General features: G+C 44.5%; 1 protein-coding gene across 1 annotated transcript in view; it reads right to left on the bottom strand.

The window, feature by feature from the left end:
- The window catches only part of PEBP4 (phosphatidylethanolamine binding protein 4), a 292,098-nt gene that overhangs the window by 25,329 nt on the left and 249,469 nt on the right, over positions 1 to 17,300 (bottom strand). The window contains exons 5-6 of the mRNA XM_066639716.1: positions 13,701 to 13,746; positions 7,163 to 7,279 (exon numbers count right to left, since the gene is read on the bottom strand). Coding sequence (XP_066495813.1) covers positions 7,163 to 7,279; positions 13,701 to 13,746 — 163 coding nt within the window. The remainder of the gene's footprint in view (positions 1 to 7,162; positions 7,280 to 13,700; positions 13,747 to 17,300) is intronic.

Below are 17,300 nucleotides of genomic sequence, written 5' to 3' on the forward strand. Positions count from 1 at the left end.
GAAGAAGAGACAGTCCATATACAGCAAGTCTGTCTTCCCTTGTAACAGACCCCTCTCCTCACATAACCACATGCTCCCCCATGTCTGTCACTGTACTAATACTGTACTACTAAGGGCACAATCCTATCCCCTTCTGTCAGTGCTTTCCAGCACTGGCATAGTGGTGCCAATGGGACATGTGCTGCATCCTGCAGTTGGGTGTCACTCATGGAGGCCTCCCCAAAGTAAGGGAATGTTTGTTCCCTTATCTCAGAGCTGCATTGCCCTTATGTCAGTGCTGGAAAGCACTGACATAAGGGGTTAGGATTGCACCCTAAGACACTTAGCCCACTGCTATTACTCTCAGATCATTGAAAACACATGCCAACATCTGGAAGGGAAGGGAGAAAATAATCAACAAAGAAAACAATCAACAAAACCCCTCCTGGTCCTAGCTCAAAGTCAGCAGTCTAGAACAGGGGTCTCCAAACCCCAGGGAGTGCCTCTATCTGGCCCGTGGCCAGCCTCTGATCCCCTCTGGCCCAGTTGACCAAACACAATCAGAATTGTGCTTGTGGGGTGGGGGAATGGGGGTCCATTTAAGTGTATGTGCTTTATTTCTTGGGCTGTGTTGGTGCTTGGAGAAATCCTGGACATCTGAGCCCATTCATTCATTCATCTAAGTTCCTTCTCTAATGAATTTATTTAAATTTTATATTTAATTTTTTTTCCGGCCCTCGACACTGGGCCAGATATTTGATGCAGCCCTTTGGCTGAAAAGTTTAGAGGCCCTGGTCTAGAAAGTAACCAGAATAGCTCAATAATAACCAAACAGTTGCATCCAGTTCTGGTTGCCACATTTCAAAAAGATATAGTAGAAATGGAAAAGGTGCAAAAGAGAGCAACCAAAATTATTCCTGGGCTGGGGCACCCCTTACAACAGGGCTTCTCAAACTAGGGCGTTGAATTGCCCCAGCCTGAGGTCCATAACCTCTGTCCCCTTAAGGGGCGGGGCAGGGGAAGGCAGAGGTGCAATTCCCAGGATCGCATTGCTCAGGGACTGGCATTTACTTACCAGCCCCTGTAGCAGCCTCCTGGGGGTGCAGGGAGGCCTGTACAACCCTCAGCAGGGCTTCCCAGCCTTCAAAAAGTGAAAGTGGTGTGATTGTGCTCCATTTCTGGTTTGCGATTGCAAACCGGAGGCGGAGCACGATCATTCCGCTTTCACTTTCTGAAGGCTGGGGAGCCCTGCAGACAGTCGCACGGGGCTCCCCACACCCCCGGGAAGCTATTGCAGAGACTGGTAAGTGCATGCCAGTCCTTGCACCTCCCTTAGCTATGTGAACCTGGGGAACACATCGCTGCCTTCCCCCCACCCCCTTCCCTGCTCCCCCGCAAAGACTTAGTGGCTATCAAACTTTCCCAGAGAGTTTGAGAACCACTGCCTTACAAGGAATGGCTACAGTGCTTGGGGCTCTTCAGTCTAGAAAAGAGGCACCTGAGGGGGGACATGATGGAGACATACAAAATCATGCAGGGGGTGGATAGAGTAGACAGAGTAATATTCTTTTCCCTCTCACACAACAGCAGAACCAGGGGACATCTGCTAAAATTGAGTGTTGAGAGAGTTAGGACAGACAAAAGAAAATATTTCTTTATTCAGTATGCAGTTAGTCTGCGGAACTCCTCGCCACAGGATGTGGTGATGGCATCTGGCCTAGATACCTTTTAAAAGGGAATTGGACAAATTTAGGGAGGAAAAGTCCATCACGCGTTAGAAACCATGATGTGTCTGTGCAACCTCCTGATTTTAGAAGTGGGTTACCTCAGAATGCCAGATGCAAGGGAGGATACCAAGATGCAGGTCTCTTGTTGTCGTGTGCTCCCCGAGGCATTCGGTGAACTACTGTGAGATACAGGAAGCTGGACTAGATGGGCCTTTGGCCTGATCCAGCAGGACTCTTCTTCTGTTCTTATGTTGTTAAACAATCCTACTCAGCCTAAGTCAGTGACAGGGGCGTGTCATGGGTGGCAGATAGGATTGGACTGCTGTCTAGGCAATGCTCTAGAACACTGTAGTGTAAAGGCTATCATAGTATTTGTTGCACAGGTGGGCAGAGCAATGCAGCATCCTCTGGCACACTGCCCTGCCCTTTCCTCAAATTGCTTCCTCTGACAAAGGGCTCCCTTCCTTTACAGGTGATTAATGCCTCTTTGTGGCGGCACATCTTGCACCTGTTGTTTCTCTGGCTCCACCAACTGATTTCATGTATGACTGGTGCTTCTCTCACATGCTGCTGTGTCGCAATGGGTGAGGCTGCCACATTCCTTTATCTCGCCTTTCATCTCCCTCCTGAAATTCTGCTTGTGCAAAAATTCGCCATGCCAGGTTTTGATTTGGGAGCCAAGTTGTCCCTCTGTGCTCAGGACGTGCTTGGCTCAGCAGCACTGTTATTTTATGAGCATTGTTGCGAGGCTGTTTGTGCAACCCCTGTTGTAAATCTCATTATTCATGATTTTATCTCATGGCCTGATATGCATAATAGCTTTGAGGTGACACTGATGAAACTTTTGCAGCTCCTGGATGCACCAGCAGGGACTTGTCCTAAGTTTCACAGTCTCCAAGACCCCTCCCCACCCCACCCCACCCTCCTTTTCTGCTTTGCTTTCCAAGGGACTTCAATCTGGATGCTGTCTCTCAAATTTGGTTGTCTTTCTCAGTCCAGCCTGAATTGGCAAGCAGCAACTGGTCACCTAAATCCATTTGCCAAGCACCACGATTGCTAACATGCCAATCAGAGGAGTACCAAGAGCACGTGCCGCACGTTACCCCCATACTGCATGACACCCCATGAAACTGTGCTTACCAGAGGGAAGGCGCAGCACCCAGAAGTGATTTGGCAGTGACGTGATAATGTCATCACAATCGTGCACACCACTGAATTGCTTCCAGGATGGTTATTTCCAGCCACTTGGAGACTCAGGGGGGAAGGGAATCTGTCAGCAAACATGGTGTGGGCCTCTGCTTGGCAGGTGGTGTGCCCATCACCCCCAGGATGCGTCACCCAGGGCAGGCTCTCCCCAGTGACCTGCTCCATGCCAATTTGTGAACTTGGTTTCTCACATAAACCTGCACTGCTGAGCACACAGCAAACCCATATGTGTGACCAGTCCCCATATGTTAATTCAAACTGGATTGCTAAAAAGAATGCAGTTTAGGTTTGAAATACCCCACCCACCCATGCCAGACTCCTGTGAATTGGCACCTGTCATAGGCCAGGGGCTGGCTGAGCAAGGTCAAAACGCTTCCCACAGGCAGATCCAGTCTTGGGGTGACAAAATGCAGCAGGACTACGCTAACCAGATTTCACACTGGTATCTAATTTCAGGGTATTAGCCACAACTTTACCACATATTCAACCTTATGCAGATATTCAGTTACACAAACAGAACTTGGGAGAGTTAGAACAGACAAAAGAAAATATTTCTTACTCAGAGTGTAGTTAGTCTGTGGAACTCCTTGCCAACAGGATGTGGTGATGGCATCTGGTCTAGATGCCTTTAAGATGGGATTGGACAGTCCATCATGGGTTACAAACCAAACCACGGGTTACAAAATCTATATACTCCCTTGGTTAATGTAAGTGTTTGGTTAATGCAAGTGTAATGTAACTTTTTAAAAAAAATACAGCTTTTGGTTAATGTAAGTTAAGAAATATTTAGTTCAGTGGTTCCCAAACTCCTACAGGGAAGTTGGGAACCAGATAAGTCTTTGTGGGGGAGGGAAGGGGTGTTGCAGGTGCCACAATCCAAGCTGCTCAGGATTAGGCTGTCAGATCTGGGTCTTTCTGCTAGAGCAAGGTAAAAGTGTTCGTGTAGGGCACTGAGCCCTACACAAACGGACAGGATTCGGTGGAGAGGAGCTTCAACGGACCCACCTCTCTGCCTCCCCACTCCCTCCCTCCTGCTTGCCCTTTCCCCGCCTCCCCGTCACCCCCCCTCCCTGCCCTGTTTACTGTGCCGCGACTCAGCGGTCCATGAGACCCCTGAGCAACGGAGGATGGGTGCCTGCCTGGCGCTAGCCCAGCACTAGTCCAGCCCTGGGCTAGCACAGGTGCTGGCCCTGCAGTAAGCCTCGCAGACATGCCTTATGGCACGTTTGCGACAGTGCGCTCCAGCAGAAAGCCGGACTGCTGAGCTCAGGATTGGGCTCTGAGTCATGTTGGCCAAGGAGAATAAGGAATTGGATTAGACTTTGTGAAGACCAGGGTTGTGAAAGGGTTGCCACAGATCATAGTGGAATACAACAGATTGCGTAATTGATACAAACATGAAAAAGCCAAACATCTCCAAGCCAAAAGCAATATCCTGTACTAAAATATCTTGTTCACAGTCAAAATGCAGGCACTCTAGCTAAGGTAATACAAGTCTCATATCTAACATAACTAGATTTATTATTTATTTTAAGAGATTTATGTTCCTTGCTGGAAGATACTTTCATTGATCAATGCATTTGGTTCATTAATTAATGAAATGTAAATACATTTCCATATTGCCAAAACCTCAGTGTAGGACTCTTTGTGAGGACTGAGGAAAGCATGAGAAAATTGACAATTTAAAAAACAGAATCTAGTACTCATTTTCATTCCCTATTACGTTAGCACACCAAGACCACATAAAACATAAACCTATTTGCTTTTCAGACGTAATTTTGTCCCCCTCCCCCAAAACAATCAACTAAGCTTAAATCTTGCAGCCATTGCTAGAGTACAGAGCAGTTTTAGGATCATAATCATGTTTCTTTCAAAAAACACATCATCTTCAACAATTATTTTCCAAGTACTTCTTAGTTTTTGACAATAGTGATGTCACTTCCTGCAATATCCTAAGATGAACTTGCACAATCAACTTGGTTTTGAGGATAATTCATTAATCTAAACCAGGGGTGCTCAAACCCCAGCCCGGGGGCCACTTGCAGCCCTCGGGGGCTCCCAATCAGGCCCATGGGGAGCCCCCAGTCTCCAATGAGACTCTGGCCCTCCGGAGACTTGCTGGAGCCCATGCTGGCTCAATGCAACTGCTTTCAGCATGAGGACAAGTGTTCAAACTTTCACCTGAGCTGTGGGATGAGGGCTCCTTCCGCTACTTGCTGTTTCACATCTGTGATGCAGCAGTGGCAGTAAAGAAAAGGCTGACCTTGCTTTGTGCAAGGCCTTTTATAGGCCTTGAGCTACTGCAAGACCTCCATTCTTTCATACAAGTTCCATCTCTAATAATAATAATAATAATAATAATAATAATAATAATAATAATAATAATAATAATAATAATAATAATTCATACAAGTTCCATCTCTAATAAATTCATTTCTGTAAATTTATTCAAATTTTAAATGTAAATTAATTTTTTTCTCCTGTCCCCTGACACAGTGTCAGAGAGATGATGTGGCCCTCCTGCCAAAATGTTTGGACACCCCTGATCTAAACATACATGAAAAAGCACAGCAAAAGGACCCTTCATCTATGGAAGGCAAGAATGTGTGATTTTACACAAAGAAAAAAATATTTTAAAAAGGAATAAAGCAGCCTTATAACCAGAATTCAGTAGACCTTCTCTGACCACTAACAAGTAAGATAACATTACCTTTCCTTTCTTTACATTGATAGGCAGCAGAAACAAAAGGCAACCTACGCCTTCTTGATCATGAAAACAGAAGTGGGTTCCAATCACTATTTTTTGTCATTCTGAGGCTTGGCATCCGTGGGACTCTCCGTACTCCCAAAGACTTAGATAAGTATTCACTTAGATAAGTGAACCCCCATCTGTCCTAGCAGTGGTGTGATCCTAGGCATTGCATCGTGGCTATTGCCCCACCTCCGCAAAGACTTAATGCCCAAGTCCCAAAGTCCGAGTAGGATATTGGGAACCGCTGCTATATAATATCTGGCAGATCTGTGCCCACAGAATTAGTTGCTCTAGGAAAGGATTTAACAAAGTTGAAAGGGGAAATTTCTCAGCTAAGATACCAAGGGAGGCATTTACAAAAGGGAGCAAATAAGAAGTGAGGTCAAGTACAAGGTCAAATTACAGCCCTTTTTGCCATTTTTAACCAGAACAAATTGGTTTGATGAACTGTTGCTTGGCATACTTGCACTGGGTCGTCTTCAAACTATTGGGGATAGGGTTGCCAATCTTAAAATTAACAAGTTTGGAGCCTGGCCGGAGCCCTTTGGATCATGGGGTAGGGCAAAAGTGAGGCCCCGAGACAGAACTCAGCTGTTTTGTGCAGGGCTAGGGAAGAGTTCAGTGCAAAAGCTGTTCATTCACCTGTAAGGTGTACAGCCTTGAAAACCAGAACAAAGGAGTCTTATGGTAGCATATATCTAACATATTTATTTACTGAGGCATAAGCTTCCATGTATCACAACCTATTTTGACAAAAGTATGGGATCTACTCTTAATCAGAAGCTGAGCAGGGGCGGCACTGCGCTAAGTATAGATCCTAACTGATGTAAAGGATGCTGAGCTACAGTTTGCAATGTTGCAACAGGTCTTGCGCAGATGTACATCATTCTGGCCTGACAAAAGGGAATGCTGAAGCCAGCCCAGGATTTGTCTCCTTGTGGAGGAGAAGAAGCAGACTGAGGTGGATAAAGCAATGGAAACTATTATGACACTCAAAATGATAAAAATGGCTTTAGCTACAGTGCAAAAGGGAAAGGGGTATCAAGCAAGAGAAGACAATTTCTCGATTGTATCTTCATTACACCAATGAGCATGTCACCTTAAAAACAACTTCCTGCGTAGTTTTAAACTAAGGTTGCTTGGGATATTTGTTTTTCTGGCCTATCAAGTCAACACCATCATGTGGTCATTCGTATGGGTGCTGCCATCTTGAATCTCATGAAATCTTGTGAAATTTAGGCACTACCAACTTGGACCTCATGAGATTTTGTGATATCTAAGATGGTGGTGCCTGACTGAGCTGGCAAGAAGAGGCTGCGGGGGCAACGTGACCCAGGTAAATTTGGGAACCACTATTTGGTATGAAATTTTATGATGCTGGAAATAGACAAATCAACATGAAGAAAATTATGCATCAGTGCATTTCTTGAAAGTAATGTACTAAAGGAGCAAATGCAGACTTCCTTTCCTGGGGGCACAAAGTGGAGTCATTCCTTACCTGAAAATGCTTCTTCTTCTGGGCTCAAGGATATGGTCTCCCGAGGAGGCTGTGCAAACAGGAGGAATTGATAGCGGTGGTATCCACTTTGAGCTGGTGGGGTGGGTCGGGTGTAGTCTGGACACAGAAAATAATGTTGTTCAGAGTACGCATTGAATTAATTCTCTTGACAACAGATACCCTGATAATTCAATATCTGCAATGGGATGAAGTCAATGATAGTCTCTTTCTGATCCCTTATAATCATCTTATTTCTTGACTTTAACAATTTGTCTATGTCAGAAATGATATGTCGCCCACCCTCACTTTTCATCACATGTTCTTGGTCAGTTACATTTGGCACCCCAGCCTGATATGTGTTTCATCTTCTCTTAATCCCTTGCCCCCTCCCAGAAAATACTCTACATTTTAAAACTCTATCTTTCTCCATATACATTTGTGTGAGGTTATTCATTCAGAGGCCTAATGCCCTGTCCAGGTGATGTCATGGCTGCAATCCTAACCACACTTTCCTGAGAGTAAGTCTCATTGAACCAAATAGGACTTACTTCTGAGTAGACCTGGTTAGGATTGTGCCCTATATCACGTTACGTTGTGATATCACTTCCAGATTCTCTCCAGAGGAGGGGGTGCTCACTGCGGCAGCTTCACACCCTTTCTTTTTCCTATGAAAGAGCCTCCACAGAAGAAGGAACAGGGGCGTGAAGGCAGCGCAGAAAGAGCTTCCTCTTCCATGGAAAACCTCAAAGTGACAGCCTTGCACTGCAAGTGGTGCAAGGCAGTCACTTCTGGGTTCTCACCAGAGGAGGAGGTGCTGGTGGTTTTTGCCCCCTGTTCCTTCTCCTGAGGAGGCTCCCCTTTGAAGGAGAAGGAACAGGGGAAGTGAAGTTCCAGCTCCTGCTCCATAGCTAGGGTGGAGTCTGTGAAGTAGTCATGCGCCTCGCTTTGCCATAGTGCCCGGGACACGTGCCTCTTAGGCTCTGTCCTAGTTATATGCATTACATCAGGTTACTTTATTTTCTCCTATTGAGAGCCAAAGTTTGGATTCCTGTTCAGATAAGCTCCTATTCAGATAAGCTTGGATCAGTACTAGGATCCTACTGTGGTTTTTAATGGGCAGTTATGATCTATGGGGCAGGAGGTCTAAATCACACATCTCCTGGTGTATATGTGTGAGCTCAGAATGCCTTTGTCACCTTTCCCTACTTTCCTCCTTGCCTCCACTTTTGTCTGGTTCTTTGCCACCTGCTTGCAAGCATGCTTCTGTCTCTTCTTAACTGGGGAAAAAAAAATCCTCCCTTTAACCTCACCTACTTTCCCCAACAACTTAAGCTCAAAGTCAGTTTCTTCTCTCCAAAACCCTTTCTACTTTTAACCCACCCACCAATGGATGACATGCAAGCCTTAAAGCTTCCCTATGGGAATCATTTATTATTCCAATTTCTGCAGGGCTGGATTAAGCCACGTTAGCCCCCTTACATAGGTCAAGTCAAAAGGCCTCATCCCGTAACACTGCAAACAAAAAAGTTATTTCTAATAGAAAGGACAAAGAGAATAGAAATATCAAAGCTTTAAATTTGCATATATTCATAAGAAAAGGTGCAACAGAAATAATTAAATATACAAGAGAAGAAACCTTTATTGGCATATTTAAAGTACAAACAGTGTAAAACAAAAGATTGGATGGAGGATTCACAAATCAATAATTAAATATAACTATGTTTCACTGCCCATGTGAAAATACTTTATCTTACTTATAATTTCTTAATTAGCATATAGATGCTCTGTGTGTGTGTGTGTGTGTGTGTGTGTGTATACAAGGGGGAGGGTGACAGGATTGGGCCACTGAACGATGCCATTGTATTATGGCAGTGGTTCCCAAATTTGTCCTTAGAAGTTGGGAACCACCTAAGCCTTGCAAGGGAGGAATAATGGCAGCCATGTGATTGCCAGGATTGCGCCGCTGCTGTGGATGAAAGGGTGTTTTTTTTAAACTTACTTTTCACAGTGCCAGCCTCCTTGGAGATGCGGGGAGCCTGCAGATGCGATGTAAACAAGTAATGGATCACGGTCACTATTTTTAGCCATTCTGAGACTTTGGGAGCCTTGTGAAAGCATCTGCAGGCTCCCTGTACCCCCTGGGAGGCCAGTGTTGTGAAAAATTTGCCTTTTATTCCCCCCCCCCAGCAGTGGTGCAATCCTGACAATTGCATCACTGACTTTATTCCTCCCTGTCTCTTAAGGGGGCAGCGACAGGGCTTTCCCTGGCTGGTGGGTCACTGTATTATGGAATTACTATATTGTTGTTGTTGTTGGCAACCTTCAGTCTTGAGAGACTATGGTATCGCGCTCTGAATGGTGGTTCTGGAACAGTGTCTAGTGTGGCTGAAAAGGCCAATTCAGGAGTGACAATCCCTTCCACGCTGGGAGCAAGTGCAGTCTGTCCCTGGTCTGTCTCCCTGGCTAAGGGCCTTCCTTCTTTGCCTCTTTGCCTCTTTGCCTCAGTCTGTTGGCCAAGTGTCTCTTCAAACTGGGAAAGGCCATGCTGCACAGCCTGCCTCCAAGCGGGCCGCTCAGAGGCCAGGGTTTCCCACCTGTTGAGGTCCACTCCTAAGACCTTCAGATCCCTCTTGCAGATGTCCTTGTATCGCAGCTGTGGTCTACCTGTAGGGCGCTTTCCTTGCACAAGTTCTCCATAGAGGAGATCCACTGGGATCCGGGCATCATCCATTCTCACAACATGACCGAGCCAACGCAGGCGTCTCTGTTTCAGCAGTGCATACAGTGCATTACTGTATTAAAACCCACTGTATTATGGTATTACTACCAACCTTTGAAACGTGCCTAGTGAGCTGCCTGATAGTCTTGCACCTCCCTCAGTATGTTTTGTGAAAAAGAGCGTAACAGCAAGCTGCATTATTATGTATGCAGATGCTCCTTAACTGTTTAAAAGCCCAGTCTTTGCCCGAAGGCCCTCTCAGTTTGGATTCAAGGAAAGAGGATGTGATATGAAGGGACTGAAGAGGCTAAAATTCCCCCAGAGTCCAATCAATCAAGGGGGAAAAAATCCTTGAAGAACACCTCAGTTCACCAAAGCTATTTAATGCAAAAATCTTTTGACCACAGATGACATACTGTTGACATTTTGTCCCTTTCTGGAAATAAGCTTATGGCCCATCCTTAGGCCCAATCCAAAGGCCACTTACGCAGCTGGAAAAAGCATTACAGCAGTTTATTTATGGCTGTTGCAAATGCCACAGCGCTGGCAAGCATCTGGATCCATGCTATGACAGGGAGCAGATGCCTGCCACCACTGGTAGGTTTGCACAGGGGTCAGGAAATAGGTAGGGAGGGGTGAATCAGGGGAGGGGTGAGTGGAACAAGGAGGTAACAAGGGCAGGAAGGAGGGCAGATTGGGCCCATAAAGGGGTTGAGTCCTATGGCAGTGATGCCTGTTGAACCCTAACCCCCTTCCCAGGCCTGATCCGCCTTCATGGGTCAATGTGGACTTGCATCAGCTATAGACCTGGTGCAGATCTGAGTTGACACATGGCAGTTGTTGGGGTTTATTCTGGGACAAGGAGACAAATGTTCCCTTCCCCCAAAGAGGCCTTAACATACTGAAACTCCCCTGAGGTATACAGTGGAATTCTTGTTAGTGCTGCTGCACCACCACACAGGGAGTTGCATAGGATTGTGCTGCCGGTCCTGTCCCTGCTTGGGCCAGATCTTGCAAAATCCACGGTGGCTGCAATGGGACACATGCTTGGTTTCTGTGCCAGGTGCTGATATTATTAATGTAGGAAAGCCCATGGGTGAGAAATCTAGTAAATGCACATTCTGGCCAATCTAGGTTTTGGATTTCCATTATAGCCTGAAATAAGAGCAAACTGATTTAAGTCTCACATGTAAAAACACCTGGCGAGATGGTTGTTATTTTTCAAATGTTCTGAGTAGTTAGCTGCTGATATTAACAAAGATTGCTGATTGCATTCATTTCTAACTATACAGAGTCTGAAATGACAGAAAGCTACCCCTCAGAAGCCTGGTTGGGTGGGCATGGGTGAAGGAGGGAGAAACACTCTTCAGTTGTACTGTGATGGACAAGTTTACCCACTGCACTGTTAACATCCCTTCATTCAGAGGTATTAGCAACAGATGCTATCAATATCTGCTGTCTGGCTGGAGTGTGAAACGATTACTTGTGATTGCTGCTCTAATGTTGTCCACTTGCACCTTCTGCGATGGCAACAGGGGGACTCCCACACTTGCTTATTTCCTTGCTGGGAGGCATGACACTGGAATGCATGGACTTGCAGGCTTAACCACATGATGTTGCACTGTGCATGCCAACCCCTTTCATCCCCCCTCTTTTTATGAACCTCCTGCTGTCCCTCACAGAGCAATATTCAGTACCTGTGACCACGATATAAATAGAGCTTTCAGCTTGTCTATTGATATTTTATTTTGTCAATGACAGTTCCAATCAAAAGAGAAAAGTGAAACTGACATCTTAAAAAAAGAAAAGGAAGATGTCTGCTGCAGTGATTTTGAGGGAGGGAACACAGTCTTCTACAATTACACTTCTTTTTAAAAAAGGAAAGGGCACATGGAGTGTTTCTGGGCTGGCTCTAGATCAGAACCCTGGGCTGGCTTGGAGATGTATGGTTTACAAGGCCTAGAGTCAGCTGACTGCATGCAGCCTGGCACTGCCCAGGCATCCTTTCTCTGAGGCATTGACTTGATTAGGCTTGCTGAAGAATCTGGGCATGAGTGGTACAGTAAAAGGCCTGGAAAGGGGGGGGGGATAAAGGGGATAATTTGAACCTGGGCCCAGGGTCAGAAAGGGGCCCCAGAAATTTCCTGGCATCTTACATTTTCCAATCTTACCCAGACTAGCTGCCCACATGGGATGCTGGGGGCATTACTGTGTGCACATGGCAGCGACTACTGCCACAAGCCATACACACCAGGCTCAGGAATGCATACATTCCTTCACAGTGTCACATCTGGGAGAAAACTGACCTGCTACAGTAGCTCCTTGCTTGTGGATCTGCTTACCATGAAGGAGTATAGAGGAGCTCAGTGACACAGCTGCGCGACTGCAGCTGCTGCAGATGACAGTGTTAGTGTACAAAGGACACTTTCCATTCTAGTGTGAGCCTAAATACGATACTGATTTCCTGCAATGATTTTCTATATTTATTATTATTATTATTATTATTATTATTCATATAATATATGTTAATATATAATAATAATATGTTATGTTATGTAATAATATATGTTAATATATAATAATATATAATAAATATAATAATAATAATAATAATAATAATAATAATAATAATAATAATAACAACAGTATTTATATACTGCTTTTCAACTAAAAGTTCACAAAGCGGTTTACAGAGAAAAATCAAATAACTAATGGCTCCCTGTCCCAAAAGGGCTCACAATCTAAAAAAATGCAAAAGAACATCAGCAGACAGAACACCAACAAAAGACAAATGCAAAAGAACACCAGCAGACAGCCACTAGAAAAGACACTGCTGGTGTGAGGTGGGCCAGTTATTCTCCCCCTGCTAAAAAGAGAAGCACCTGCTAAAAAGAGAAGCACCCACTTGAAAAGGTGCCTCTTACCCAATTAGCAGGGGTAATATTTGAAAGATTTTAGAAAGACTTAGGAGTATGTTTGATTTTCTATATTACTGTATCTAGCTGCCAGCTCTGGGCAGAAAGGTAGACCTGAGCTCTGCATTGGGAAGACTGGTAGATCTGGTTTCCAAAGACTATTTCAGCTGCTGCCACTTTCCCCCTGCCTGTTTTGCTCCCATTCTGCCCATCTCCATTGCCACCCCATTGACACAAAAAGGTCTAAGGCAGTGGTTCTCAGACATTTAGTACTGGGACCCACTTTTTAGAATGAGAATCTGTCAGGACCCACCGGAAGTGATATCATGACCGGAAGTGACATCATCAAGCAGGACAATTTTTAACAATCTTAGGCTGCAATCCTGCCCACACTTACCCAGGGGTAAGTCCTATTGACTATCATTGATCAAAGAATATACAAAGTAGCTTGTTCAATGTACAGGTCTGTAACATTTTTCCAAATGCAGTCACATACCATGGTAGCATCAAGTCTAATATATTAAAAATAAAATATTGAAATGAATTGGGACCCACCTGAAATTGACTCATGACCCACCTAGTGGGTCCCGACCCACAATTTGAGAAACACTGGTCTAAGGAACCCTGTGTTGCTACCATCACACTCCTTGGATTTAGCTATCCACTGAGCTAACTGTATTTTTTCTAGCTGAAGAAAGAGAAATATTATTTTCTGTGAGGTAGGTGAAGCTGATAGAGATTTGCCAAAGGTCACTCAGGAAGCTTCATGGCTTTGGTGATTTGAACCTGGATCTTCCAGGACAAAGTCCAATTAGCCACTACACCATCCTGGCTCTGTACCTTCCATTTAGTGATACGACTGAATGATATTGGTATTCATAGGGTGTGTCCAGTTTCAGCTCACCTGTTAATACACGGCCTTGAGGATTCCCATTCTTCAGGTCAGCACCCTGAAATGAGAGGAATAATGCTGCAGATTAGCTGTGTGCACCCCAACAGAGCTCTTGGCCTTCCATTATTCTTTCTCTATCAGTGGTTCTCAAACTTTTTAGCACCAGAATGACAATCTGCCAGGACCCACTGGAAGTGATGTCATTAACCTGGAAGTGATGTTGTGGTTAGAATATCATCATCAAGCGGGAACATTTTGAACACATCTATATGAAAAATCAAATTGAATTAAACAAGTATGTAAATCAAAAGTTTACAGTAAATATAAGTTTAAAAAATTATGTAAAAACCCTCCCAAGCAGTTGCTGATCTGTTAAAAAAAAAAATCACCAAACATCCTGCAATCCTATCCATACTTACCTGGGAGTAAGTCCCATTGATATCATTGTTAAAAGCAAATGCATAGTAGCTTGTTAAAAGTACAGATTTATAACATTTCCCAAATGCAGTCACATACCATCAAGTCCAATATATTAAAAATAAAATACACATTGAAATGAATGGGGACCCATCTGAAAGTGGTTCGCGATTCACCTAGTGGGTCCCAACCCATAGTTTGAGAAACGCTATTCTACGTATATTACAAACCCTACTCAGAAGAACATGAGGAGGCAAGAACAGAAAGCAAGCTGGAATGTGAAGTATACCTGCCAATGTCAGAAAGAGATCATCCAAAGCAGGTAAACACAGGACTCAATTAGAGGCCTTTGTCTCCTGACACACATTCTTAAAATAAAGGCAACAGAATAGATAGCCATATAGTCCTGCTAAGATGGCCACTAGAGCTTATGAAAACGGATGAGTATTCTGTTGTCCACCAATTTCCATGGCACTCTTGGATGCACAACTAGCAACTGCACAGGGAAAGCACCAATCACCATGCTGCAATAGTATGCCCACATGGCTACCACAACTATCCCACTATTTCTCCTCTCCTGGTCCATGAGGATTTTGCAGGTTTAGGGAATAGTAGTTCATGATCAACTTTATCAGTGACAAAGCAACCAAAATTTTCATTCAAGAGGAATAGATGCTACTTTCCAATAGCCTCCTTGCATAAAAGGGGGGAGAGGAACAACAACAAAAAAAAAAACTCACCATGGTGTCTTTCATGACTATATGAAAATAAGTTTCTTCAAGTTTCCATAAACTTTCCTTTTTTCAAAACCCTCCTGACATGTTGTTTTCAGACTAATGTAACCGAAGGGACAGGGAGGGCAAATGTACTGGTGGGAGCTGTAGTTTGCTTGTTAATTTGTATTTAAAGTGTCACTGCCTTGCATGTAGCAATCCAGTACATTATACAGTTTCCTTGAATCACAGGCTGTGCTGTCACTGTGGCATACAGGGACTGACAGACTGATCACACTGGACCTGTTATCTGGGCAACAGGTTGCTGAGAGGCCCACAAAAGCTTGCTTTAAAAGCCCTGACACTATTGTGCGAGCAGGTATTCAAGCAATGGTTAATTAGTATATTTGCAATGGCAAAAAGGTCACCGACATGGTTTCAAAAAGTACAAATATAAGCTGGCACACAGAGATGGTGGGTGAGGTATCAGAAGATGCCTGCAGACCTAGCAGGGGCAGCAATCATATTTCTGAACTGCATCCTTGTAGGGTGTTCACCTTACAAAGTTCCAGAGACTTCAGTGCAGAAGGAGGACACTTCAAATGTGATGCTAAAATTTGCACTTAACCTTCTCTCATACTATTTGCATTATGGGTGGATGCTGTTGCTACAGTAAATCCAGATTTTATATTTGCAATATGTGCTAATCTTCCGATAATGTGAAAGAACACTTTACAAATCTGATTTTGGGACGGAGTTTCCAATTTACAGGCTAATCCAAACTAAGAGTTAAGACTGTGGAACAGAGTCTGCTGTCATAAATGGCTAGACAGTGAGGCGCACAGCATGCTGCCATTGGCCACTTTGGTGCTGCCACTACAAACAGCAATGGTGTTGACAGCCCGCTGTTGCTACCGGTTACCCACAGGAGTGCAGGTAAGCTGGGACAGGGGACAGGTGGTGAGAGAAACAATGTGGGGAAGGGAAGGAACAGTGTGGGAAGGAGGAGAAAGTGTCTGGGAAGGGAGGGGAACGGTTCGAAGGCAGAATGGGGGTGGGGGAGGTAGATCCTGGTGGCACTGCATGTGCCAGGATTCTATCCCTGTTCCCTCTCCTCTTCCCTCTCCTTTACATCCATTACAATAAAATGGCTGCTGTAGATTCAAGGAGAACCATTTGGGCAGCAGAGGATTGCCCCAAGATAAGGAATCTAAGTAGGAGACCTCTGTGGCTGCCCTCCCCACCATAAGATGCAGCACGCACTCCATTGGCATGACTGCACCTGCAAAAGAGAAGTTTAATTAGGATTGGATCCTGAGTCATACATTAAAAACAAAAATGAAATATTTGACAAGTCCATTTTAATACAAAAGTACTGAACTATATTATTGTTTACAGTACAGAAATATAAGATGCTATCTGGGGACTGTAATGACTTTCCCAATACTAATTCCTCTCTGACCTCGCAGATTCTTGATACCTTCGTTGTGCAGTTTTTCTTTTCAAAACTCAAAAATACCCAGAGGTGTGCATAAAAACATTGAAGGGTTAACACCTTCTTACGAGTATCTATAAAATAGCCAATATGTTATTAAATTGAGCTTTTGCCATTTATACCCCCAATACTTTAGATATGCAGCATTTCAGTTTACTCCATTCACTTTGAGATTTAAATGACCTTGATGCCATTTTAGTGAAACACTCAGGTTTAAAAAAGCACAACACAATGAGAAGGAAGGATGAAAAACCACTGAACAATTCAACTCTTTGTTGTAGGAGAATACACAGAGGGTGAAGTGGCACAGGCCAGGGAAAAATCTTTATATGTACCATTTTTACACTGTTTTGAGCTCAGATATGATCTCAGATGCATAAGAGGATGACACACAGGGCTGTCTCACACATTATCAGGCAGCATACCTAGAGCTGTCACCAGGTACACTTGCAATAGGACTTCAGTCAATCTCAGTTCCCTGATAAGTATACATGTATGAAACCTATGTTTGCCAGGAGGCATTTACTGCATGTACGTTTTAGATTGTTAGATGCACTTAGACCATCTTAGCTGTACATATGTGAAGTGGTCCAAAACCAATAGCCCAATTCTGCCTAAATCCCTGCACAGTATGAAGCAGCGCAAGTATGACTTCTGCTGCATCCCATGGGAGTTTCTAGCTGCTGGAGGTCTCCTCGGGGTCAGAGAACATTTATTGCCTTGCCCTGGGATAAGCCCCAGTCAGAAACAAAGCTGGGGAGGGGGTGGCGGTAAGTATGGCATGCGCCGCAACAGTAAGCAGCACCTCTCCCTTGGTGCTGGAGCCATTTGGGGCAGCAATGGCAACGTACCATTGCTGCCCTGAATGGCTCCAATGCCGAGGGAGAGAGGCTGCTTACATGGTGCATTCTAGAGCATGCTGTACTTACTGTGCCTCCTCCCCCTAGCTCCGCTTCAGGCCCCAGCAACTGCTATGGTGCAACTTGG

Source organism: Tiliqua scincoides, chromosome 11, assembly GCF_035046505.1.
Source record: "Tiliqua scincoides isolate rTilSci1 chromosome 11, rTilSci1.hap2, whole genome shotgun sequence".
NCBI classification, from domain to species: Eukaryota; Metazoa; Chordata; class Lepidosauria; order Squamata; family Scincidae; genus Tiliqua; species Tiliqua scincoides.